General features: G+C 43.1%; 1 protein-coding gene across 1 annotated transcript in view; it reads left to right on the plus strand.

Annotated features, from left to right (window-relative positions):
* Positions 1–20,550, plus strand: part of C8A (complement C8 alpha chain) — a 43,071-nt gene extending 22,521 nt beyond the window's left edge. Inside the window, exons 8-11 of the mRNA XM_065409875.1 lie at positions 5,508–5,636; positions 7,796–7,953; positions 17,895–18,117; positions 20,399–20,550. Coding sequence (XP_065265947.1) covers positions 5,508–5,636; positions 7,796–7,953; positions 17,895–18,117; positions 20,399–20,550 — 662 coding nt within the window. The remainder of the gene's footprint in view (positions 1–5,507; positions 5,637–7,795; positions 7,954–17,894; positions 18,118–20,398) is intronic.
* The last annotated feature ends 4,880 nt before the right edge of the window (positions 20,551–25,430 follow it).

Genomic DNA, 25,430 nt, shown 5'->3' on the forward strand with positions numbered 1-25,430 from the left:
TTAACATGAGGAAATATTATTATTCATGTTAAAATATCCTCACACCTTCTATGGGTCATCTCGATTATCACTTCAAAGGTTTTTTTCTCTCTCCTGTTGATGATAGCTCATCTCAATTGATTGGCCTCTTACAGTTGGTATGGCTACTCCCACCTTTTCATGTTCTCGGTATGTATAAATATCTTCTTTCTGTGTGTTCCGTTCTATGCATCTGATGAAGTGGGCTGTAGCCCACGAAAGCTTATGCTCAAATAAATTCGTTAGTCTCTAAGGTGCTACAAGTACTCCTGTTCTTTTTGTGGATATAGACTAACACGGCTGCTACTCTGAAACCAGTCAGCATACAGTTCCTGTCCAGCTCACTCATTGTAGTGGGGAATCTACATGGCTTTTCCATCTACTTAATCTTAATAGTAGTATGGCTGCTATACAGGAAGCATCATCCCAGTGGACATGAACTCATCTCCAATGTGCTTAATGGTCCTCTCTCATAACAGGAGAACTCAGAAGACAGGTATTCTGTAACCCTGAATCTGAAAAGACGTGACCTGTAAGGTTTTTTTAAAATTCATGATTAGCGCTTCCCTTTCTAATGGGCCAAACCAGAATCACAAGTCCAAACATCCCCAAGCTTTGGGCGATGGTTTCTACATCCAGACCCAACATGGATCCAAATTTTGCAGCTCTCATTACCAGAAGAAGGACTGTCAATTATCTTTTGCACAACAACTGGTTAAACAAACAGGTATGTCCTGTGGGGATGAAAACAGAGGAAAGTCACCAGCAGGGCGTCTTGTTCTACTTTCTTGCATGAAAGTTTCCCTTGGCAGTAATTAGTAGTTTAGGCAGGAGTCTGGATTTCTCCAGTACCCTTTCTGGACTGTTTCATTCTCCTATAGCTTACATGCAATGGTGCATCCTTTCCACCAGCTAATTTTGCAACCGATGACTGCCTTGTGTCATCAGCATCTAGGCTTCCCAAATCTGAACCTGTTCTTTCCACATCCTTTTTGCTCTCCCTGGCTTAATACTACAGAAAGGTAGGACAGCACCTGGAGAAAAGTTCATTTATCAGTACAGAGATTGGGACAGGTCCAGAATGCACTAAGGGGTTTGATGTCCATATTCAGAAGTCTGAAGACTTAATAACTAGCTGCCTTGGAACAAGACAACCGCAGACACAGATCCAGAGGAAATATGTCACTCATACTTCAACAATCAGTGCAGGCCTCAATCAAATATGATGGAACCCTAGTGAGACCTAGTCTAAAAACCAAGCTCTCCTCTGAAAGGGTCATCATGAGCGACACAGACACAGGTGTATCAGGAGCGACCCCCAAGGACATTCTCTTCACACTGGTGGGGAAAATTGTAGCTTTGATTATACTTGCTAGCACTAAGAGCAAGAAAAAAGGCATTACACAGACAGATCCAGATACACTCAAAGGCATGTGTTTGTTTTGAATGTGTGAATAATGCATTGTACTTGGCCTTACATCTGCCATTTTACACTGGATGGCTTGTAATCTCAGGAATGACAGAGTTCTGCTCGCTCCAGCTTTCAACCCACGAAGGTGTGCAGGCTGCATGGTTATGCCTGTAAATTATGTTTGTGTAATGTATCAGCTGCAGTTTGGATTGCATGCACATCAGTTTCTGGGCAGTTGAAACATTAAGCCTCTTCTAATCAAGAATGAGGATGTAGAACAACATAGTCCTTTTGGTACACTCACGAGATTGTTCATGAAAATGTAAAGTCAGCTAGAGTGTGATAGATACCACAACCCTTATACATCCAGTGATACAAGCAGGCATTAGTCATCTATAGCATTTGCTGTAGGTTCTGCTTTGATTTCAACCTGGTGGCCTAAGATGGAGACTGTGATTATAGCAGTAGTAAAAGACAGCCAGATGCTCAGCTGGTATAAATCAGCAAAGCTTCATTGACTTCAATAAGACTATGGCAATTTATGCCAGTTTATGATTTGGCCTGGAGTAGTTTGGGTATCTATAACTACACATATTCAATGCTCAGAGCCAACCATAGAGAGTGTTACAAAAGAAGTACTTAGCAATAGAAATGATTTGTACAGCTCTCCTGAAGTGTGTGTCCTTATTTTTGGAGACGTTCTGTGTCCTCCACTCCTGGAAAAGTGAGTGACAAAAAGGCGACCAAGATCTTGGCAAGGAAGACTTTAAGAAGCAGACTGCCAAGTTAAAGGAAAGGATTAATCACCAGCAGCTGGACAGGGGCTATTATTTTACTTTATCTTGTGCTTACTGTATATCTGAGATGAGATTTACTGCTACAAGGCGCCCTATTTTAAAAATGAGGGATGCTGGAGTTCTGCAAGAGACAAAAAATGTGCCCCAGAAGAGAGATAATTTTCATTCTAATGTAGGATACTTGTATAATTTCCATCTATAGTGGGTACCATTAAAAACTCAACATTTATCAACTGATACAGCATTATATCCTATAGGAAATGAAACTGCAGAGTCTCGGATTCCACCACATGGTAATAATTGGTATGTTTTGACGGTTTAATACTGGACAGATTTCCTATTGAATGAGGTGTCTCCTCACTATGTTGTTACATGGTGTGTATGAGTCAGATCCTCAGCTGCTGTAAATCAGCACAGCTCAATTGTAAACAGTTGAATTTACACCAGCTGAAGAACTGGCCCTGTACTTTCTTTAAACAACAACAACAACAACAACGACAACAAAAACTTTACCACGAAAACTTGAGCCACTGATCTGCATAAACTAGCACTAACTACTACAACTAGTTTGTCCTAACCAATTACTAAACTATATCCCAATATCATTATGCAATTTAGAATGAAGGCACAAATCCCACTAAAGTGGAAATTTGTCTCAATAAGGACTGAGTAAAAAATGAATAAGGGTATCAGGCTAAGGCGCCACCAATATTTTTCATTCCTTCTTTTTAAAAGAAATTATTGTTTTATTACACAGCAGAAAAGTTGAGTAATTCATTAACAGCTGTGATGACATTTAGGGGAGATGCAGTCAGCACAGAATAGTATGGAAAGAGCCTTTACGTAGTATGATTAATTCAAAATGCAGCAATAAATCTCACGACTAGGACACATTCAACTATCTGAAATTACATCAGATGATAAACAATCATGGTTTCCCCTCCTGCAAAGAGCCAATATTCTGTATGACCACCCTTTTGCAGCAATAGCCACTTCAATATTTATCGAGACTGGATCTACAGTATTCGCTACAACCAATTGCAAATTGTATTGACAGACCCTTGCTGAACATAATTACTCAACAGGAGCCATGGTGAATCAATTAATCAGAGTGTATCTCAACTTTAATTTTATGGCACTTCAACGCTGAGAAAGCAATCATTCATGTTGCTTTGGGTGAATGAATTTTATCCATTTCCGTTTACAATTATTGAATATTTTACTCCATGTAACTGAATGCTGCATGTTTACTCTTTCTCAGAGCCCAGGCCTACAATGCAGTGAGACCCTGGATTCCTACTGAAGTCAATGAGAAATGAAGGGTTAGCCACTCTCCATCTCCCATCAACTTGAATGGGAGTTCAGGGGGCAGATTGCTTCTCGTGAGGTGCTCAGCATCTCACATGTTCAGGGGCTGATCCCGCACCAGTAAGTCAATGAGCCAGATTCTGGTTTCAATTGTTGCAGGAATGCACAGGTGTGACTCAACTGGAGTTACTCCTTATGGACAGGAGTAGCAGAAGAGAAGAGACTCATGCTCAACAGCATTTGCTAGTTATTTCAATGGAAGCAAACCCGGGCCTACAGGCCTGATACTGATGAGAGGCAGTGTTGCCTAGCGGATAGAGGACTGGACTTAGAGTCAGGCCACCTGTGTTCTATTCCCACCTTGGCCACCAGCCTGCTGGGCGACCTTGGGCAAATCTGTTTGCCTCTTTATGCTTCAGTTTCCCCATCTGTAAAATGGGCATAATGATACAGCAAAGTTCTTCGTAAAGCACTACTGATTAGAGCCCTGCGCGGATACAAAAGCAGCCATCCCTGGTCATGCTAGTGTGTGCAAGTGGCTCGCACAGTCCTGGACAGGAGACACAAAGGAGCGTTGAAGGGACGCTGTGACCAGGGACAGCTGCCAGCGAGCAGGGCTGGGGGCGGTACAGCCACGACGGAGGAACTGCTTGTGCTGGGCACTGGTTCCTGCAAGCAGCAGCCCGACATGCTGCTGCTTTCATCGCTGTGGTTCCTGGCCCAGTCACTGGCACTAGAGCCCTACAACTCTGCGGATATTCGCTTTATATCCATGGATATAAATTTTGTATTCACGCAGGGCTCTACTACTGATAAAAAGGGCTATATAAAAGCTAGGTGTTATTAATTATTATTATCCTGCATACACTGAAATCAATGGAAGTCTTGCCATTAACTTCTGCTGAACTTGCCTTATATTTGGAATACACTGAAAAATACGCATAACAAAACATTGTTGACCTAAGAAATGTGCCTACTACTGTACTTTGGTGAAACCACTTTTTTATTTCAGTTCTCTTCTCTACAGCTTGTTCATAGGATTCTAGTTATTTATTTTTTACAATACATACAGCAGTAGCCGTTAACGGTAATACAACAGCATGCAATAAACCGTCAGTGATTTTCAAAGGATAAACAATTGATACATTTGTATTGAAGATACTATTCTAGCCAGTCATTTTATCTCACTAAATAACTCATACAAATTGACCCAAATGATATTGTAATTCTGTGGCAGCTTTTTTCAGTACTGAGGTTTTTTCAGCATCCGTTCAGTAAAGTTTTGTAAAACATTATCTTCTGGCCAAAATATATGGGGCCAGAACTTCAGCTGGTCACTTGAGCTATGTCAATTTACATCAGCTCAGGTTCTGACCAATGTATCCAGCGAAGTCATATTTGGCTAAGGTCAAACGCCTATAAAAAGGCAAACGCTCTCTGCAACTGTCTTCTGACCCTCTATCTAATTATGCAGCTAATCATACAGTCTCAGTGTGAAGATGATTAAGAGGCATATTATGATGTATGCACCAGATACTCAGCTGCTGAAAATTGGCATAGGTCAATTCACTTTAGAAGGTCTACATAGTTTTACTCCAGCTAAGGAGCTGGCCCATATGGAAACAGAATTTAAACAGATAGAACAGAACCTGACATATGAAGGGACTTCCTAGATTTGAGATTTTTCACCCTTCTTTTAGAAGAAAATCTCTTGGGGCAAGTATTTTGCCCTTTCAGACTTAACAATCGCTGATAAACCCCAGCCATATATTTGGCTTCCACACAAGAACAACAAAGCCCAGCAAAATCAGTTTCACAATGATGGCAATAATTTCTTGGCTTCCACAAATATGCCACATATCTGTATGAATATTTTATTGGTTGATGTACCCGCAATTACCACTGGGGACAAAATATAATGTTCTTACCAATAATGACACTGACATTATTGTTTTTCTTTTTTTGTTTCACAGCCATTACATCTGAAACAATAAGTTCCTGTTTTGGTCTGTCAGGAGGCCTCATATACCAAAAGGAAAAAACAGATATATCAATGTCACTATCATACAAAAAGTGTGAGACGGAAGGATTCCTTAAAACTGGTATGATGCCTGAAAAGGGAGTACACAGAATATATTTGTCTTACTAGTAAATCTTGAAATGAATTCACCATTGGTGTAAGTGGATCAAACTGCATTTGTGGAGTTCTACCCACTGATGTCAGTAGTGAGTCTGGCCTATTACCCCTGTTGCCATTAGCAGATTTCTGACTACCCTGGATCTGGAGGTGCAAGTGGGGGTTAGGTTATGATTTAAAGTAGGGATGGATGCAGCTCAAGGGGTTTCATGAACCTCTCAAAATAAATGTTGGGTTGGAGTGTTCACAAAACTAATTCAGATTCACAAACCATTTTCCCTATTCTAACTTGTGTTTTTTTTCCAAGAGAGATTCAATTTAACCTCTAACTAAAGGATAATATGCATTAGGGTTTGAACAATTCCCTGTCCACAACCTCAAAAGCTAGGGTAGTACAAGTGGGCACCCTACATGGTGGGTCAAGATCTTGAGCTGGTGTAAAACAGCAACAGAGCTACACTGATTTAGACCATCTGACTAGACCTGAGCAAAAATTGGAATATCCATCTCACAGGAAATTCCAATATTTACTATTACCCCAAATCAGAACAAAAAGTCAAAAGAGCAAAACTTTTAATATTTAACAAAATATTTCAATTTGGAAAGGTTTTGTTTGGACAATTTTGAATTGAAACAAAACTTTCTGACAGTCTCAAATCAAAATATTTCATTCTGGGGGGCATGAGGCACCCAAACTACAACTCCCATGAGACATCATTGCACCATATGTAGATGCAGTTTAAGGTCAAACTAAGTCAAAAGTGTATGTTTTGTTTCAATTCAAGAAACCAAAATATTTTAGTTTAGATCAAACTGACCCAAAACAAAATATTTCATTGCAATTTCCCCACTGTGGCAAAGCACCTCCTCCTCCATCTCACCAGACTTAGCACTTCCTCGTTTGGTGGTGGCCAGGCTTGGGGCAAATCAGGCCCACTCTAGGCAGTGTTTGTCTTCCCCCTCTGCGTTTATTTGTCTGTATTTTCAGGGTAGGCCTCAGGGCAAACCTAAGGGGTGCACCTCCGCCAACCAAAAAAGAAACAAATTTACAAACACAAGAACAAAGGGGGAATACCTTTCCATGCCTCCACAGTGTGTGTGGGGGAGACATTGTCCTGTTGTTTGCCCTGGGGTGTCAGTCCTTCCCCTAAACAGGCACTCCATTTTGGTTGCTTCCCCTATGGGGAAGAGAACAGCCTCTCACACTGGAGAAACCTATCTCCTTGCTGCCACTATCCCTGCAGCAGCTTCTCTCCCGCCTCCCCCCATGAGTTTTAAAAGGTCTCAGGCAGCCCTTAATTGGACTCTGGTGTCCCTAATTGACCTGAGGTAACTCCTTCTCAGCTTGTAGGCAAAAGGGCTTTTATCAGTCTAGGGCTTCCACCACTCTCTTGCAGCTTTCCAGTCCGACCTTGTCACACTACATAAAATTTCAATTTTGCAGAAAATGCATTTTCTGTACAAAAGGCATTTCAATGGAACATTCCCAATACAATGTTTCTCTCTCCCTGCCTATGTCTTCCACAGTCTATCTGAATTTTTTTCCGTCTCCAACTATCTCATTTAGACTCAGGGGACCTGAGTACTATTCCCTGATGACGTGATGTGTGACCTTGGGCAGGTCTCTTCGCCTCTATTAAAAAAAAAACAACCAACCAAACAAAAATGTGTAGGGGAATAATGGTATTTACCAAGATTTATAAAGCACTTTGCCATCTACATATGAAAAGTGTGATATAAGTGACAAGTATTGCTATTTTGTATATGGACTGGGGAGCACAAAGATGGTATAAAGCCATCTTTGCCCCACACATTGGGTCCTGTGTATATGTCAGAGAGATGAGCAGATCGGCGCCATGGAGTTTAGAAGTTCTTTAACTCCTACATCACCATGATTATAGCACGTAGACTGCTTAACTCATCAGAAGCTATCTAATGGGGAAGGCTGTTTAGGGCTTGCCCCAGGCTCACTGAAGTCAATGGCAAATCTCCCATTGACTTTAATGGTGCAGGATCAGGGCCTTAATGGGGGCAAGTGGCCATCCACTGAGTCACGCTGTTTCTACTGTACTACTGAATGTGTGGAAATGGTAACTAATATGTAGCTATAATTCAACTTTCCAGATCATGAAAGCAATAGTGCAGTAGTGGAAGATATTATTCCTCGGATTCAAGGTGGAGATGTTGGTTCAAGTGGAGGGCTTTTAAACAGTTGGAATGCCAATATGTATCGTCACTGGGGAAGGTCATTAAAATATAATCCTGCTGTTATTGATTTCGAGGTAAGACCTTTTTGCAGTTGAAGAAACTCCACCGCTATGAGGAATGAAAGTGTAGTAGACCAGATCATTTCATATTTTCATTGTGATCCCATCAGAGAACAAGATTAAATGTAATGGGCCGCTGATCTGGTAACCTCTCAGACATTCCACAATGGGGAGTGCATTTCTTAGCAACAGCATCAAAGGTGAGACAGACAAGAAGCTTAATGCTGGCTTAGTGGAGAGTTTAGTTTTTGATGTGTCCCTGTGCACAAGCTTCCCAAGGAATGGTTTTAGGAGTGGTCACCTAATCCCTATTATTCTCGCGACAGCTGAAATCTGTGTTCTCCCTGTTAAATAGGGAATCAAAAAGAGACTTGAAGGGATGGGCTCGTCCCCCACACAGCCACTCTGCAGATGCTAATAGAGCTCATAGGCTGTTGTAATGAATGTACCCCATGCAATCCAATGTGGGGTATAAAGACAATTTACAGGTCCAGTGGTCATGCTCATAACCCCCTGCACTCCAATAAACATACTTTCTCCTATGGAGCGGGGTATTGCAGAACTTGGCTTCAAGACATTCCTTTGTCTTGGCTTCTTGTGCTGCTTACATGTTGCTCCCCTGTCCTTCAATATCACAGTGTTAGGCACTATATACATCTCAAAACAGGTAGCGATTTCCTTTGCGTTTTTGCCCTGCTGTGGCCATGGAGCAGGATCCAGTATTTCACTCTTAAAGATGAGACAAAATAGCAAAGAGAATTTTCTAGTTAGGGTAAAAGATGTTTTATTGATTAGATTGTACTGCTGGGGCATAATGAAGCATGTTTACATTTCTTGCCTTTAATACAATTTTCTTGCAATGAACTGGGGAACCTAAAAAACTTCCATGCAAAACTTAAAACTGCCTACAAAAAAAACCAAATGTAAAATGCCACAAGTTAAAAAAAGGCTCAGATGGATTTACCTTTAATTCAATTCTTGATCAATCACTGCAGCAGTTTTTCATACCATTATGGAACTATAATTCTCAAGGGTATTAGCATATACCTATCTCCTATTTGTTATAAGTAGTAATACAAAATGCTTCATCAGCAAGAGTGCTAGTTTTTGCTAGTTTTAGGCGGTCTTTGCAAAAAAGCTTGCATGTTGAATGCTCTAATTTAGGAGCAAAGTTTATGTCTCAACTTGCAAAGAAGATAAAATAAAAAAAATATCCAGAGACAGTTCTGTGCTAGACTGGTAGAAAAGCTAATCCCACATTTGATGCAACCACTTTTTTTATTTGAAATAGTAAATAGAATTTGGCCACTGCTTTCCCCATACTTTAATAAGAGGGAAGGTTCCTTCATGGATCAGTAACTGGTTAAAAGATAGGAAACAAAGGGTAGGAATAAATGGTCAGTTTTCAGAATGGAGCGAGGTAAATAGTGGTGTTCCCCAGGGGTCTGTACTGAGGCCAGTGCTGTTCAACATATTCATAAATGATCTGGAAAAAGGGGTAAACAGTGAGGCGGAAAAATTTGTAGATGATACCAAATTTCTCAAGATAGTTCAGTCTCAAAGCTGAGTGCGAAGAGTTACAAAGGGATCTCACAAAATTGGGTGACTGGGCAAGAAAATGGCAGATGAAATTCAGTGTTGATAAATGCAAAGTAATGCACATTGGAAAATATAATCCCAACTATACATACAAAATGATGGGGGCTAAATTAGCTGTTACCATTCAAGAAAGAGAACTTGGTGTCATTGTGGATAGTTCTCTGAAAACATCCACTCAATTTGCAGTGGCAGTCAAAAAAGCGAACAGAATGTCACAAACCATTAGGAAACGGATAGATAAGACAGAAAATATCATAATACCTCTATATAAATCCATGGTACACCCACATCTTGAATACTACATGCAGATCTGATCACCCCATCTCAAAAAAATGTATATTGGAATTGGAAAGGGTGCAGAGAAGGGCAACTAAAATGATTAGGGGAACAGCTTCCATATGAGGAGAGATTAGTAAGCCTGGGACTTTTCAGCTTGGAAAAGAGACAACTAAGGGGGGATATGATGGAGGTCTGTATAATCATGAGTAAGGCTGCAATTTAGTCACGGAGGTCACGGAATCCGTGACTTCCAAAGACCTCCGTGACTTCAGCCAGTGTCGCCTGGGAGCTTCAGGAGGTCTCCTGCTGCCTGTGGAGGCAGGGAGCTGCGGGGTACCCCAGCAGCTCCCAGCCATTGCGGGCGGCTGGTGAACTCTCCACAGCTCCCACCTGTGGTGGGCAGCAGGGGGGACCCCCATAGCTCCAGCTGCCACTCCCAGCCGCCGCTGATGGCAGGAGGCAACCCCTGGAGCTCCTGGCCTCTGCGGGCAGCGGGGGGAGCCCCCTGGAGGTCCCAGCCACCACAGGCAGTGGGGAAAACCCCCAGAGCTCCTGGCTGCCCCAGGCAGCAGGGAGGACCCCCGTAGCTCAGCACCGCCCCTGGAGGGGAACCCTGGAGCTCCAAGCCCCCATGGGTGGTGGGGACCCCTGGAGCTCCCAGCCCACTAGCAGATACCCAGGCTCCCCATTTCGTCATGGATATTTTTAGTAAAAGTCAGGGACAGGTCACAGGCTTCCATGAATTTTTCATTATTGCTCGTGACCTGTCCATGAGTTTTACTAAAAATATCCTTGACAAAATCTTAGCCTTAATCATGACTGGTGTGGAGAAAGAGTGTTATTTATTTCTGCACATAACACAAGAACCAGGGATCACCCAGTGACATTAATAGGCACAAGGTGTAAAACAAACAAAAGGAAGTATTTTTTCACACAATGCACAGTCAACCTGTGGAACTCATTGCCAGGGGATGGTGTGAAGGCCAAAACTATAACAGGGTTCAAAAAAGAACTAGATAAATTCATGGAGGATCGGTCCATCAAAGGCTATTAGCCACGATGGTCTGGGGTGCAAAACCATGCTCTGAAGTGTCCCTTGCCTCTGTTTGCCAGAAGCTGGGAATGGGCGACAGGGGATGGCTCACTTGATGATTGCCTTTTCTGTTCATTCCCTTTGAAGCACCTGGCATTGGGCACTGTCAGAATACAGGATGCTGGGCTGAATGGACCATTGGTCTGATCCGGTATGGCCGTTCTTACATTCTACTCCATGCCTTTATAAAAAAGCCCCTTTTCTTGAAGGGGCGGCTCCAGGGGATTAGGCATTGTTCTAGTTATAGGAATAAGTAGATCAACTGCATGAAATACAGAATCTCTGACTTCTAGGTTACCATGTCATTGTGTTTGCCTGAACCAGTGGGGCAATTCATGAAGTGCGCTCACTTGACTTTTACTGCAGTGAATTGATATTCAACTCAAGATGGCTACCTGGGCTTTACCTTCCATAACATAAATCAACAATCCTGTGTTGGCTCAACCAAAAAGGTATAGCCAGAGCTCCTGACCAGGCTTTGCCTCCTGGGTTAAGACAGGAGAAATCCTTCCTCCCCTGGTCCCAGCTTCACCCAGAAATGGCCCCTGGAAAAATCATCCAGACCTTTTTATCTTGCCAGCTCAGCCTGCTCCCAGCCCTGCTAGCTGCTGGAGGACCAATTCATGTTGGTCACACCAGCAGCTGATTCTGGGTGCCTTCTCTAGGCAGTTCTTGGAGTTCTAAATACACAGTTTGCTGGCTGTTTGATGGCCTCTGTAAATTAGTGGTCTAGGTCCTGCTGCTTCCAGACAATAAATAAATAAAATAAAAATCAGGAAATCACAACTAAAGCTGGATCTCTGATGTCAACTGAGATGCCAAGTACATGGAAACTGAAAATCATTGTACCCCAGTAGGTGATCTCTGGATCTCCTTAGGTCAGACTTGAGGCACATCGATGGGGCAGACTGAGGAGACTGCTGCCATTGTCTCGTCTCCGATTTCAAGCCCCGTGGTTGTCACCCTGACACCAGCATTCATTTAACAAGAATCGGATGTTATGGGTGACCATCCTACAAAGGACACAACTCCATGGTAACTCACATCATAGGATTAGGCCTCAAATTCAAAAGCCTGGAAAGCTAAAGACAAATAAAATTAAATTACTGCTGCTGGATTCTCCATTCGGAGGACCTGATCTTTGACTAGTGTAAGTTAGTGTAGAACCATCGACATCAGTGAGCCCTGAGTTTTTACATTCTTGATAAGGGAAGGGAAGGTTTTCACTGAGTTACAAGAACTGTACAGCTTGGGGAGGCACATCCTCTTTCAGTAGCTTATTCATGCCCAGGGAGGGGCTAAAACCAGAACTAGGGTGATCAGATGTCCCAATTTTATAGGGACAGTCCCGATATATGGAGCTTTTTCTTATATAGGCACCTATTGCCTTCCACCCCTAGTCCCGATTTTTCACACTTGCTGTCTAGTCACCCTAACCAGAACACCCCCAAGTCTTGTGTGTCCCATAAAATGGAACAAGGACATTCCAGACCAACTGCCACAGCACCCTGAGAGCTTTCAGCAAGGGAGTCCTTGAGAGGAGATAGACCAGGAAAGGAGGAGGTCAGTGAGGAGGGAAAAGAACTCACTGCAGTCAGATACTGCAGCTTTTATTTTGTGCCATTGCTATCTCTCAGTGCAGCGCCGCCTTCGACAAGACATTTTCTTGATAGGCGCGGCTCTGAGTGTGTGGCAGTGGAGGGGGTGTTTCTCTCCTTGCACTTAAGGGTGGAAAATCTTCCATGAGAACTTATAATTGCCAGCCTACTCTGGGACTACAACTGTGCGATGAAATGAGGAGCATCTAGGCAATTGTACAGGTACCGAGTCGTGCTACTCCATTGCCATTCCCCTCCTTCTAACTTAAAAGCACTTCTGCCTCTGACTTTGGCAACAAAATGTGAGAGAAGGTAGAAAGGAACCCAGAAGCAGGAATTATCCACACTATTAGCTGGGTAAATAGGAAATTACAGAACATTCTGCCATATTGACAAAATGGGTTGTTTAAATAGAAACACTCAGTAACAGCTGAGCATTCTGCTGCAGGTTATCCACCCTTCTGTGCAAGTTTCCATCAACTCTGGGCAAAATTTGCTGCAATTTTCTAGTAACTCACTCGGTGACCTCTCAGTTGGCGGCTCTAGGAGCTCTGCAATTTTGTGGGGATCTGGAGTGAGTTCAGGCTGCTGCTAAGCACTTGTGTCCACTTGAATGCCTCTTATCTTTAGCTCACTCTTATTTGTTAAAGGATCTTATGCACATTGTTTTTAAGAAACATTTTCAAAGCCATGTAGGACTTCCTCAGAAAATCTTTTCTATGCTGTATTTGTAATAAGAGAAAACTCAGTCTCTGCAACCAGTGTGATCAGATGAGCATGTATCAGTCTCATTCAGGTATATGTACATACACACACACACACACACATATATATATATATATATATAAAGCCAACCTTGATTTTTAAAATGTACTTTGTTTGAACTGTCATGTGCTTGAGAAAATCTATTACATGAATATGAAACATATAAGGGGAAAGATATTAAGTCCAATTTTTGCTAATTTCAGTGCCTAAAGTTAGCTATCTAAAATCCTTATATAGACAGCCACATAAAAACCTGATTTTTCAGGGTGCTGAACATTTCAATAGGAATGGTGGATCCTTAGCACCTCAGGAAATCAGTTCATTTTTATTTAAGTGGGTAAATATGGAAGTTAGGTTCATAGTTTTAGATACCCACATTTGAATATATAGGCCTAAATACATAGCAGATTTAGATGTTAGTATTGTTAGACTCATGATGTTTTAAATATTTCATATGGCACAATATGTTTTAACTGTATCATACCATACCACGGATGTATGTACTATGTGTGCTTCATACATAGAGATCTATGCGTGTAGTATATATTGATGCTGGACTGATACTGCTCTGATTAAGGTGGTTAGGCTAGAGTTTAGATTAGATGGCACTGAAACGTCACAAGCTACTACCAAAGGACTCTGGTCCAAAATGGCAGAAATCATGGAAAACTCTTGCAAGACTGTGGGTGGGAACATTTAAATATGAATCAAATAATATGGCCCCTTGTGGTTTTTGATCTGATCAGGGCTGGCCTTACCATCAGGCAAACTGAGGTGGCCGCCTCAGGTGCCAGACTGTGGGGGGTCGCCACTACGACCCAGACAGGAGCGCCGCCAGCTTTTCTGCTGCCCTAGGCGGCGGAAGGTCCCGCCCCGAAATGCCGCCCCCCACAGCGGCGGGCGGAAGGTCCCGCCGCCGAAATACTGCCGCGGTCACCGCCCCCCAAATTGTAGTGCCCTAGGCGACTGCCTAGGTCGCCTAATGGGTTGCGCCGGCCCTGGACCCAGAGTGTAGAAAATTGTGTCTGCTGCTGGTGCATATGTATTCTCTCTGCTCTAGATGCACAGAGATGGTGGATGCTGTGCTGGAGGAAGGAAGGCACAAGAAACATAACAGGCAGGCAGGAGAAAAGGTGAGAGGGAATAACAGAAAGCAACAGGAGCTGCAGGGAGAGAGAGGAGGAGGAGCCTCTTATGTACCTCTCGAGCACCCCCAGGAGCCTGGACTGATTAACACCAGCTTCTCAGGGAGCTTCCTGTTTTCTGCTGCTTCCCTGAATCCACTTGAGGAGAACAGGCAGTCAACTGAAGTAGTAGGAGACAGTTAGGCCCTTAAGATGCTGATATCTTCCCTCACTCAGGCCCTGCTACCAGCCTGCTTATTTGTCCCCTTCAATTGAGTGTTGAGAGCCACTATAGCTGGCACAGAACAGCAGTCATGAGTGAAAGAAGAAAACACCCCTCTGGGGCAGCATTCAGAAAAAGAAAGAAGGCAAAGGAAGCTTTTTTATCTAAGCAGGAAGGAGCTCTCCTGGAATACATAGACACAAATGTTCATGGTGAGCCTTCCAGCCCCAGTGAGGATGAGAGTGGTGAGGAGATGCCTGATCTTCCCGTTAGTCAGAGTGCAGGTGACCTGGCAGCTACTGCAGCATCCATATCTCCATCTCAAATGGATGTAACCATGCACATTCCTGAAGAAAAGTGTAGATCAGAGAAGAGTGTGGTGGAGGCACAAGAAACAGCTGCTGCTGAGTTTAGTTCCTTAAGTCTAGATGATCCAGGACTGTGGACCCACTTGAGCAGTAGCCTGAGGGACTTCCTTGTACTGCATGGGCCATAGCAAGTGAAAAACTTCATGTTCCCCAAAGACAATGAAAATAGAAGTTTCCATCCAACACATTACTGGTGTGAAATCCCCAATGGTGACAAAGTGGAGAGGCCATGGCTTATGTACTCAAAAACCCAGAATGCTGCATACTGTTTTTATTGCAAACTCTTCCAGTCTAATGTTCCAGCCACATCGGGTTCTACAGGAACAAAGGACTGGAAAAATCTGGCTAGAAATCTGGCATGCCATGAGAAGGCAGCAAATCACCAGAGAGCATTCCATAGGAGGAAAGAGCTTGAGATGAGACTAAGGTTAAAGGCCACCATAGATGATCAGCATCGAAAGAAGATTGCATCAGAGTCTCTTTACTGGCAAAATATTCTGAAAAGGCTCATTGCCATTGTGAGAATGCTTGCTTCCCAAAACCTAGCACTGCGTGGCACTTCAGATCAGCGGTATGTGCCAAACAATGGAAACTTCCTTAAAATTGTGGAGCTGATGGCTGAGTTTGATGCTGTACTCCAGGAGCATCAAAGAAGAGTTACCACCCAAGAAATGTACACACACCACAACCTTGGAAAACCAATTCAAAATGAGATCATACAGTTACTGGCAATAAAAGTCAAACAGAAGATTGTGGCAGATCTGAAGTCAGCAAGATATTACTCTGTTATTCTGGACTGCACACCTGACATCAGCCTATGGAACAAATGACTTTAATGGTGCATTTTGTAACAAGAACAGAACCTAGTGAAAATGTCTCTGCAATGGTGACTGTCAGAGAGCATTTTCTAGAATTTATTGACATTGATGATACTACAGGAGCTGGTATGACAAATGTGCTTCTTAAAAAGCTGGAAGATACGGGAATTGCGATAGCTAACATGAGAGGTCAGGGCTACGATAATGGTGCCAACATGAGAGGAAAGAACAGAGGAGTGCAGACATGGATCCGAGAGTTAAACCCTCAAGCTTTTTTTGTCCCATGCAGTTCTCATTCATTGAACTTGGCGGTCAGTGATGCAGCATCAACTTCTAGTGAGGCTGCTGAATTTTTTAATGTAATTCAAAGCATCTATGTAGTTTTCTTTGCATCAACTCATTGATGGCAAATTTTGAAGCAACATCTGGGACCATCCTCTCTGACACTGAAACCACGGAGTGCCACATGATGGGAAAGTTGAGTGGAGGCGATAAAGCCTATCAAACACCAAATTGGGAAGATAGATGATGCCAGAGTTGCCATTATGGAGGATAATGCTATGACAGGAACTGTTCATGGGAGAACAGTGGCAGAGGGAAATGTAAAAACCAGAAACATACATAACTTCACATTACTGTGTGGCTTAGTGTTGTGGCATGACATACTGTTCGAAATAAATGTTGTAAGCAAGAGACTCCAAGGTGTTGACCTTGATATATCTGGAGCAATGGAACAACTGGACAAAGCAAAGTCATACCTACAGTCTTACCAGTCAGATGAGGGATTTCAAAACGTTCTGAAGAGTGCACAGAAGTTGGCAGAGGAACTTCACACTGAAGCTATTTTCCCACCCATTCAAGAGTACAAGAGTCACTGAAGAAGAAGACATTTTGATTACGGGGCAGGGGATAATCCCATAAGAGACCCCAAACAACAATTCAAAGTTGAATTCTTTAACCAGGTGCTAGATTGTGCAATACAGTCAGTTGAACGTTTCATGCAGCTCAAGGAACACAGCAGTATATTTGGGATGTTGTATGATATTCCAAAACGCCTCACTATACCTGAAGGCCTACACCAGCAATGCAGGACACTAGAGACAGTGTTGACACATGATGACATGCACGATATTGATGCGAGTGATTTAGGTGATGAACTGAAAGCCCTTTCAAGATACATTTCAGCAGGATCAACTCCAAAGGCTGTTCTGGAATATATGTGCACAAATAAGATGACCACACTCTTTCCAAATGCTTTTGTTGCTCTGCACATACTTCTAACACTTCCTGTAACAGTTGCCAGTGGAGAACACTACTTCTCCAAGCTGAAGTTAATAAAAACACATCTACGCTCCACAATGATGCAGGAGAGGCTGGTCGGCCTTGCAACCATCTCAATAGAGCATGAGCTGGCTCAGACTGTTGACCTTCAGGAAGCAGTTCAAATCTTTGTAACCAAGAAGGCACGGAAAGCACCACTTTGATTATTCAAACAGATAAAAATGCCAGTGTTTCGTATGCAGACAAGAAAAGTTACATTTGCTGTTCAGACGTTTGAAAGTTGTGTTATTTAAAATTTTTGAACAAAGCATTTTAAGTTGTTAGTTCTCCTTTATTGGGGTAGGTAGCAGAGCAGTACCATGAGAGGAGTAGAACAGGAAGAAGGCAGAACTGAGACCTTTCAAAGTTTTGGCCCAAGTGAGGGGGCATGGGGGTGTCATTTGAGCTTCCCACCTCAGGTGCCAAAATGTTGTGGGCTGGCCCTGGAGCTGATTTGGGAGCAGAATCAAAGGGATGCACATACATCCAAGTATTCAAATAATTCCAACACCTCCAAAATTACCAGGGCTTTGGAGCTGAGGTTTCTGGCTTTGGCCCATCTATAATATTGTACACACACCATATCTAGCTGTCTAGGAAAGTAAGTTGTTTCTTCAGCTCTGGGGGTTCTCCAATAAATGTCCAACACGCTATGGCTGTAGTACTTTATAAGTTGAACTGTACTCATTAAATTAAATCCCCTTTTTTGTGCACCCACCAAAGCAATTATAATCCATCGCAGCCACATATTCTCTTCTGTTCTACGCAGCTACAACCCATACATGAAATCCTCCGTAGAAGCAACCTTGATGATATTGAAACAAAAAGGCAAAACCTGAAAAGGGCTTTGGACGATTACTTAACAGAGTTCAACGCCTGCCGCTGTGGCCCTTGTCAGAACAATGCTGAATCCATGCTTCTTGGGGACGTCTGTGTTTGTCAGTGCCCACTGGGTTATGAGGGCCCAGCCTGTGAGAAGACCAGACGCAGAGGTAGGGTGACAACATGCATACATGGCGGTGAGGAATGGGGGGGGGGGGGAAATAGCAACTGTGCTCTCACCCTGGGCAATGCTAATCAGCCGCTATTTGAATCCATTCATCAATCAAACCTTCACTTCTAAACCACCTTTCGTGCCAAGCAGTCTTAGGGGCTTTGCAAACGAGTAAAATTAACTGCTCAAGTAATTATTATAAATAAGCCAGGTTAAACAAGGGAGGCTTTAAAAGCTGGAGAGACGTCAGCAGCATAAATTGGCGGAGACGGCAAAGTCTGAGCTGAAGAATAGCAGCCGGCTAACAGCTCTAACAGCCAGAGCTTTGCCCTGCTCTGTGAGACTCATCAAGGGATCAGTTTTCCTAGGCCTTAGTGCACCGCTCAGTGTATTTAAGGCATGTGTAGATCACTACAATAAGCCAGACTAGATCCTCCTTCTTCTGTGGTTACAAGTGTGATCTCAGACGCGTCAGGGAAAGGAATCAATCACCAGCAAGGCTGGGGAAATGGGCAGAACCCGACAGCAGCACTCTGCTGCAGTTGTAAGCTGCACCAGGCTCCATCAAGGAGCCCGTGAAATATGATCTGACTGGAGGTTGGATCAACGCTTCGAGTGTCAGACAGAAATAACAGAGGGGGAAGTGTGGAAATAGCCTTTAAATGGCGGAACGCTGATCTCTCACTATGGAGACTGAAAGGAGTCGTTATACCCAGATGGTCCTCATTGATCTGTGTGTCACTGGGAGGAACTAGACTTCTAGAGCCATTTGACCTAGGCGTCTTTGAGGTACCGATTTGCAAGAGCTAATGTGACATCCACTTTTGGACCTCTGCTAAGCAGGAGGATACTTATCGGTATTACAGTGATGGACAACAATGCAAACCCCGGGAGAGAGAAAACGAGAGAGAGAAGATAAACTGAGAAAGCCATGGCAGAGGCCAGGGATGATGCTTGATGCTATCAACAAAACAATAGTGACTAGAGGTCAGATTTTCAAAAGCATTTAGACCAGGGGTGGCCAACCTGAGCCCAAGAAAGAGCCAGAATTTACCAATGTACATTGCCAAAGAGCCACAGTAATACGTCAGCTGCCCCCCATCAGCTCCCCACCCCTGCTCCCAGTGCCTGCCCCTCCCTCCCCGCACCTCCAGATCAGCTGTTTCGTGGCGTGCAGGAGGCTCTGAGGGGAAGGGGGGAGGAGCGAGGGCACGGCAGGCTCAGGGGAGGGGGCAGGAAGGGGTGGAATGGGGGCAGAGCCAGGGGTTGAGCAGTGAGCACCCCCCGGCACATTGGAAAGTTGGCGCCTGTAGCGCCAGCCCCAGAGTCGGTGCCTATACAAGAAGCCGCATATTAACTTCTGAAGAGCCGAATGTGGCTCCGGAGCCACAGATTGGCCACCCCTGATTTAGACACCTAAAGCTGGAGATAGGCACCTTATGGGATTTTCAAAAGCACCTAAACACTGATTGAAATCAATAGGAGTTAGGCCCTGGGTCCACATCAGTGGAAAACTGATGCCTTGGTAATACAGATAGTAAGAGCATATGGGTCCATCAGGACTTCATAGCAAACTTCAACACAACTGGATTAATACAGTGTCTGTGATACACACAGAGACCAGTTGAGTAAATTAAAAAAAAATAATGCAGTGACAGCCCTATCATGTGCTCCCATCAATCTAAAGAGACACCATAATCTATAGTATTGAACTCTGCTGGCAAGTCAGAGTATACAGTAATGAAAAAGCCCTGAAATGACCCTTCCTCAAAGAATCTCGGCAGCATTTCCCCAGGCAGCATTACTATGATGACCTGCCTGGAACAAGACTGAAACTTTGATCCTTTTGGAGGTGAGACAGATGCATCACTGAGACACGTCACCAATCACTTGGGAAAGAGAGGCCAAATTGTAACCCAGCAAATTATCAGAGAAGCAGAATAAAAAGCAATGGACTACCAATCTGAATACGGTAAATATTCTTTAGAAGACCCTGTTTTCAAAGTGCCATATAAACATTGATCCTCTCAACAAGCCTACGTGCTAGTTAAGTCTCGAGGATGCAGAGGGAACCAGTGTCACAGCTAGGATTAGATCTCTGGTCTAAAGAATAAGTTTATCATGGCAGCCTCTGACTCACTCCCATAAGAAACTTCAGTTGACTCTGCACCAGCTCTCAAGTGCAGCATGCCACTGTAATAAAGCAATTTAGCTTTCAGCTGAGACTCACTTGCTTGTGAAATGAACCTTATAATCTATTTTTAAAAATCATTTTACAGGTGGTAAGACAAATGGTAGCTGGAGCTGCTGGTCATCCTGGACTCCCTGCCGGTCTGGAACAAAGAGACGTACAAGGCAATGTAATAACCCAGCCCCGCAAAATGGTGGAACATCGTGTGCTGGAAAGAGTGTGCAGACACAGACGTGCTAAGGGCTGGCTATGTCTGGGATAAGTTATGACACTGATTAATGAGCGTATATGTTAGATAGTGTTTTGCATAGTAGGCTGTAACTACCACTGGAGTAACTCAGCTGAAGTCAATAGAATTACACTAATGATAAATCTGGCCTATAGTTTTACATTCATAGGAAGATATAATGGAGCCACCAAATGAAATCTGAACATTGCCCAGTAAATTCTGAAACAAACACACACAGACACAAACACACACACCACACACACACATTTTCTTTACCCTCAATTTGTGATGACATGTTGCAAGGCGGTGGAGAATCAGGGCAAATGCTTTTTACTGAATAACAATGGGGTTATAAAGTAATAAAACACATTTAGTAAAACAGTTTACATAGTAAGCTTCACTAACTGAAATGTTTGTATTTGCCTTTGGAAGACAAATTAAAAGCTCATGATCCTTGCATTGAATGAGTTTTGTGTTGACATGTGTGTCATATAATTTTTATTTCTGTAACAATGCAAGCAAGCTATTTCAGGTTGGTGCAGTCAGAACTTTAAACACAGCATATCTGGCAGTATCTTGCTTCCAGGGACTCCAAATGGCTGTCGTTTTCAATGGGAGCAATATTAAGCCCAAAGATGCTAAAGTTCCAGGGTGAAATGTTAATATAAATTGAAATCCGAGCCAAATGAAACCGTTCTACGGAGGACATTCCTGCACAAACGAGGCTATTCCTCTTTAAGATCAATGATGACTCGTCCATTAGAACACAAGCATTTTATCTCCAAGGCACCCAGAGCTGGAGAAGATGTTAACAGGTTTGTTGATTTAAGAGCCCTTTTTGAATGTAAGAGGTAAATCTTAGCGCAAGAATACGTACAGTATTGAACTGCAGCCAAGACTGCAGAGAGAGTCCACTGCTCAGCGCTTCTAATGAACTGCTGTAAAAACCTGGAGTGGATGGAAATTGAATGGCACTTAGTTTTACTGTGCTTTTCATTAAAAGGGGGGAAAAAAGAGTCATGAATGTGAATCTGGTATTATGAAAAAACAAACAAGTACAACAAGGAACAACGCTTGGGAAAGAGGGAGAAAAATGCTATGGTACCATTAAAAAGCAACAGAGGGTCCTGTGGCACCTTTAAGACTAACAGAAGTATTGGAGCATAAGCTTTTGTGGGTGAATGCCCACTTCATCAGACGCAATGGTACTCTGGTACCATTGTTCAGCAAAAGAAATTGCTGGCCCTAACTGGTGACTTAGGGCCAAATCCTCAGCTGGTGTAAATCAGTGGAGTAGCTCCATTGACTCAACGGCTTGACCCCAGCTGCTAAGCTTGAGCCCCGGATTTTTGTGAGTTTGCCAGAAAGACAAACATTTTTCACTTGACCTTGAATGTATTTTTCACTTTTGTTTGCAAAAACTAGAGGCTATTGTCTTGTAAGAGGGAATGCATTGTTTTGACCTGAACATCCAAAATGTAGTTTTCTGTGACAATGGCAAAAATCTCTCTACAACATTGGTACTTGGAGGCTAATTCACAGATCTGCTCAGAAGTTGCAGCTTTTTGCCATTTTTGCAGAGAGAGGCTGTGTTCACCAGGACTGACGCCACAAACACTAGCTCAATAATAAATATTTTAAGCCCTTCACCCTGTAACTAGCTCCACTGGGGTGGGATACTACAACTATGAAAAACCTGATTGAAATCTTCATGACTGCAGGGGCCTGCCCATGCAACCAGTCGTAGGATTGGGCCTTAGTTTTAATAATCTATGGCATTATTAATAACAAAGGAATGGCAATTGTGTGCAAATATACGGGGCAATGCGGTTACATTAATCTGGCCCATCGTTTTTACCTAATACTGTCCTTTTAGGTAAAAACGGAACTGAAAGGAACCTAGTAACTATAGAATGGTTTTTAGCTAGAAGCAATAACTGGGATTCAGTTTCACTTCTCCTTTATCCACCCTGAATGTGGAATATTCTGGGAGAGGGCTCAAGACAAGGAGACGCTGTCACAGCATCTAGTCAAATGCCCCTTCTTGGACAATCACTATACTTCTGTGACAGCTGCCGAATCCCCTGTGTGCTTTAAGCCTCCACAGTCTGAACAGTGCCCATGCACTGTCCCTAGCTTGGGGTCCTCATAGCTTTGACCCTGTGGTCCAGTTGCTTGACCCTTGGGACCAGTGCTGACCCCCCCCCACACACACACACTTCCCACAACATCCTCATTGGTTGAACGCACCCTCACCCAGAACTCCAGCCATGTGGTCATTCTTGGTCCACAGGTTAACGCTTCCAGAGCATGTGGTAGGTAACACATCATACACACACACACACACACACACACGCTTTGCACAGGATTTTAACACCATTGCGCTGTACTCACACAATAAATACATAACTCTATATAAAATAACTCTACATGCATTTCCCTGCCTCAATTTCCACATCACTCCCTGGCATTCTTTGGGCTGGGGTCACAGTTCTCTGGGGGCATTCAGGATCCTTCTCCTGCAGTGCATGGCTTGTCTTCTCCGTCATGGAGTCTTCATCTCTCTTTCCAGCTCACCGTGCTCTGACCTTGGTTGATCCCCTCAGCTAAATCACCCCTCCCCCCACCTATGAAAGCATCCCAGTCTTTTTCCCTCTCCTGCCCAAAACTTCCTGTGTGGCTCTCTGAGTCTTCCCCCGATGCATCCATCCGCTGTGATTTTTAAAGGCTAACATCAGTACCTTGGTTTGTTTGCCCTGCTGCTGCTAATTTTCCACTCTCCAAACCCTTGCCCCCTGTTGAGGTGTTGGGGAAAACTGTTCTCACTTGAGAAAAACTTCTTAGCATGCCCATTGTGTGGTCAGACTACAGATGGTAAGACTAACTACTCTCCGTTGTCCCTAATCTGATGCTAGAAACCATGTCAGCCCATGGTGGATTCCACATTAACATAGAGGCATTCAATGTTACAGCAATTTTTATAGTAACAACTTCATCATATCAACCTGAAGTCCTAAATTGTACAGAGCAATTTTTCCAAATGGTCACAGATCTACAGGGGAGACTGTTCAACAATCGCCTTATAACAAATGACGGTGAAAAACAAATGCTGAGGTTTTATTCAAATGCCAAATAGAAGTCTCCTAACTCCCCTGAGGCTCTCTGACGTCATCCGGGGCCCAGACATGCTCCGAGCTGAAACTGAGAATTCAGAGCAATGAAGTGGAAGTGCAGAGAAAGAGGGAACCAGCCTGTGTGGTCTGTAAAAGATTATGAGAAATTATGCATTTACGATCTAGTCAAAGAAACAAGATCCCGGCATGCAAGTTGCACCAGAAGAGGAAAAGAGTAGGTTTCTTATCTAAACTAAAATCTTATAAGGTACATTAAAACAGCATTCCATTCTGCTTTTAATGAATGAATTCTATCCTCCTGCACATCGATATATATTTGATGCAGCTATTTATCCTATATATTTCTTCAGGGATATCTCCTCAGAGACCTTGTTTATTTCTCTTATAGTTAAATGCTGGATGGATGATGCTGTGAATAAGCAGTCTCAAGATCAGATAATTTTATGCATATAAGCAAACTAATTTATTAACAAAGGGAGGGCAGCAAGGAACCAGAACACAACAGACAACAGCAAATGATTGATGACAGTACACCTTAGGTTGCAAGGTGCGGACCCAAGATAACTGGCATACAGAACAGCAGATAATGGCAGAGCTTCAGACAGAGAACTGTTTTCTACCTAAAGGTCAATGTCACGCTGACTACCTGACTCTCTGATTCCCTTTGAGGCTCGGTTTTCACAGCCACAAGAATCCCCAGCAATATCTGCTGTGAAATTACTGCCTTTTCTTTCTGTATACCGTGCAATACAAATGTACATAAGCAAACGACACATCAAAAAAATTCCCTAGATTCCAGATTCTTTGGGGACATCTGTCTTGTGTGTTTGGAAAGTGCCTAGCACAATGGGGTCATGATCCCTATGTTTCAAATGTTGCATCATCATAAATAATGAAGTGGTATCATTTATTTCCATTGATTTCTCAACGTTGGAAAAGTTAAAACATAACTATACCAGGAGATAAAGAAGGAAGGCAAATGTGGTGGTGTAACTTGGTCAAATTATTGCAACTCTACTGGGCACCTACCAAGAGGTGGAATGTTTTAGTGGTTATAGCATTATGTCTCCTTCTCTTTCCTGCCAACCTCTTCCCCCTTTCCACTCTCATTTTCTTTCTTTCTTTGCTTTATTTAGTTATTTTTTTAACACTATATCCAGGATTTGGAGCCTGGATTCTAGGTCCTATTCCCTACTCTGCATAGATTTGCGGCAAGTCGCTTAACCTCTTTGTGCCTCTGTTATTCTATCTGTAAACTGCGTGAAATAACACCTATCTACTGCACAGAGATGTCATGGAGCTTTATTAATTATGAAAAGTGCTTGGAGAAAGGAGGCTTTGGGGAGGAACTGATTTTTAATGCAGCTCTGAAGGGCAGAGTTGGAAGGGTAGTGGGTTGATGGCCATTCTTTACCTCACCAATATTCCCTCTGAATATGTGGGCCCTCTGCAGAGTCAACAAATGTATCTCTCTGTGAATACTTGAGAACATTGGCTGCTAGACAGAAATTGGTTAAGATTTCAATCTTATTTATACTTAGATTAAGAAAATCAAAGTTATGCTTATTTCCAACTAAATATCCCATGGGAAGTTGGAGCAGTATAATTATATCCATTTGACACAGGAGACGCTGACCAAGGCTACTGAGCTGGGATTAAAACTCAGGGATTCCAAGCCCCCAGTCTTGTGGTAAGACGAGCAGGCCACACAGCTACGCCAGTATGGGAGAAGATATGTAAAGTTTTTCTGTATAGCT

This window comes from Emys orbicularis, chromosome 8 (assembly GCF_028017835.1).
Source record: "Emys orbicularis isolate rEmyOrb1 chromosome 8, rEmyOrb1.hap1, whole genome shotgun sequence".
Lineage (NCBI taxonomy): Eukaryota > Metazoa > Chordata > Testudines > Emydidae > Emys > Emys orbicularis.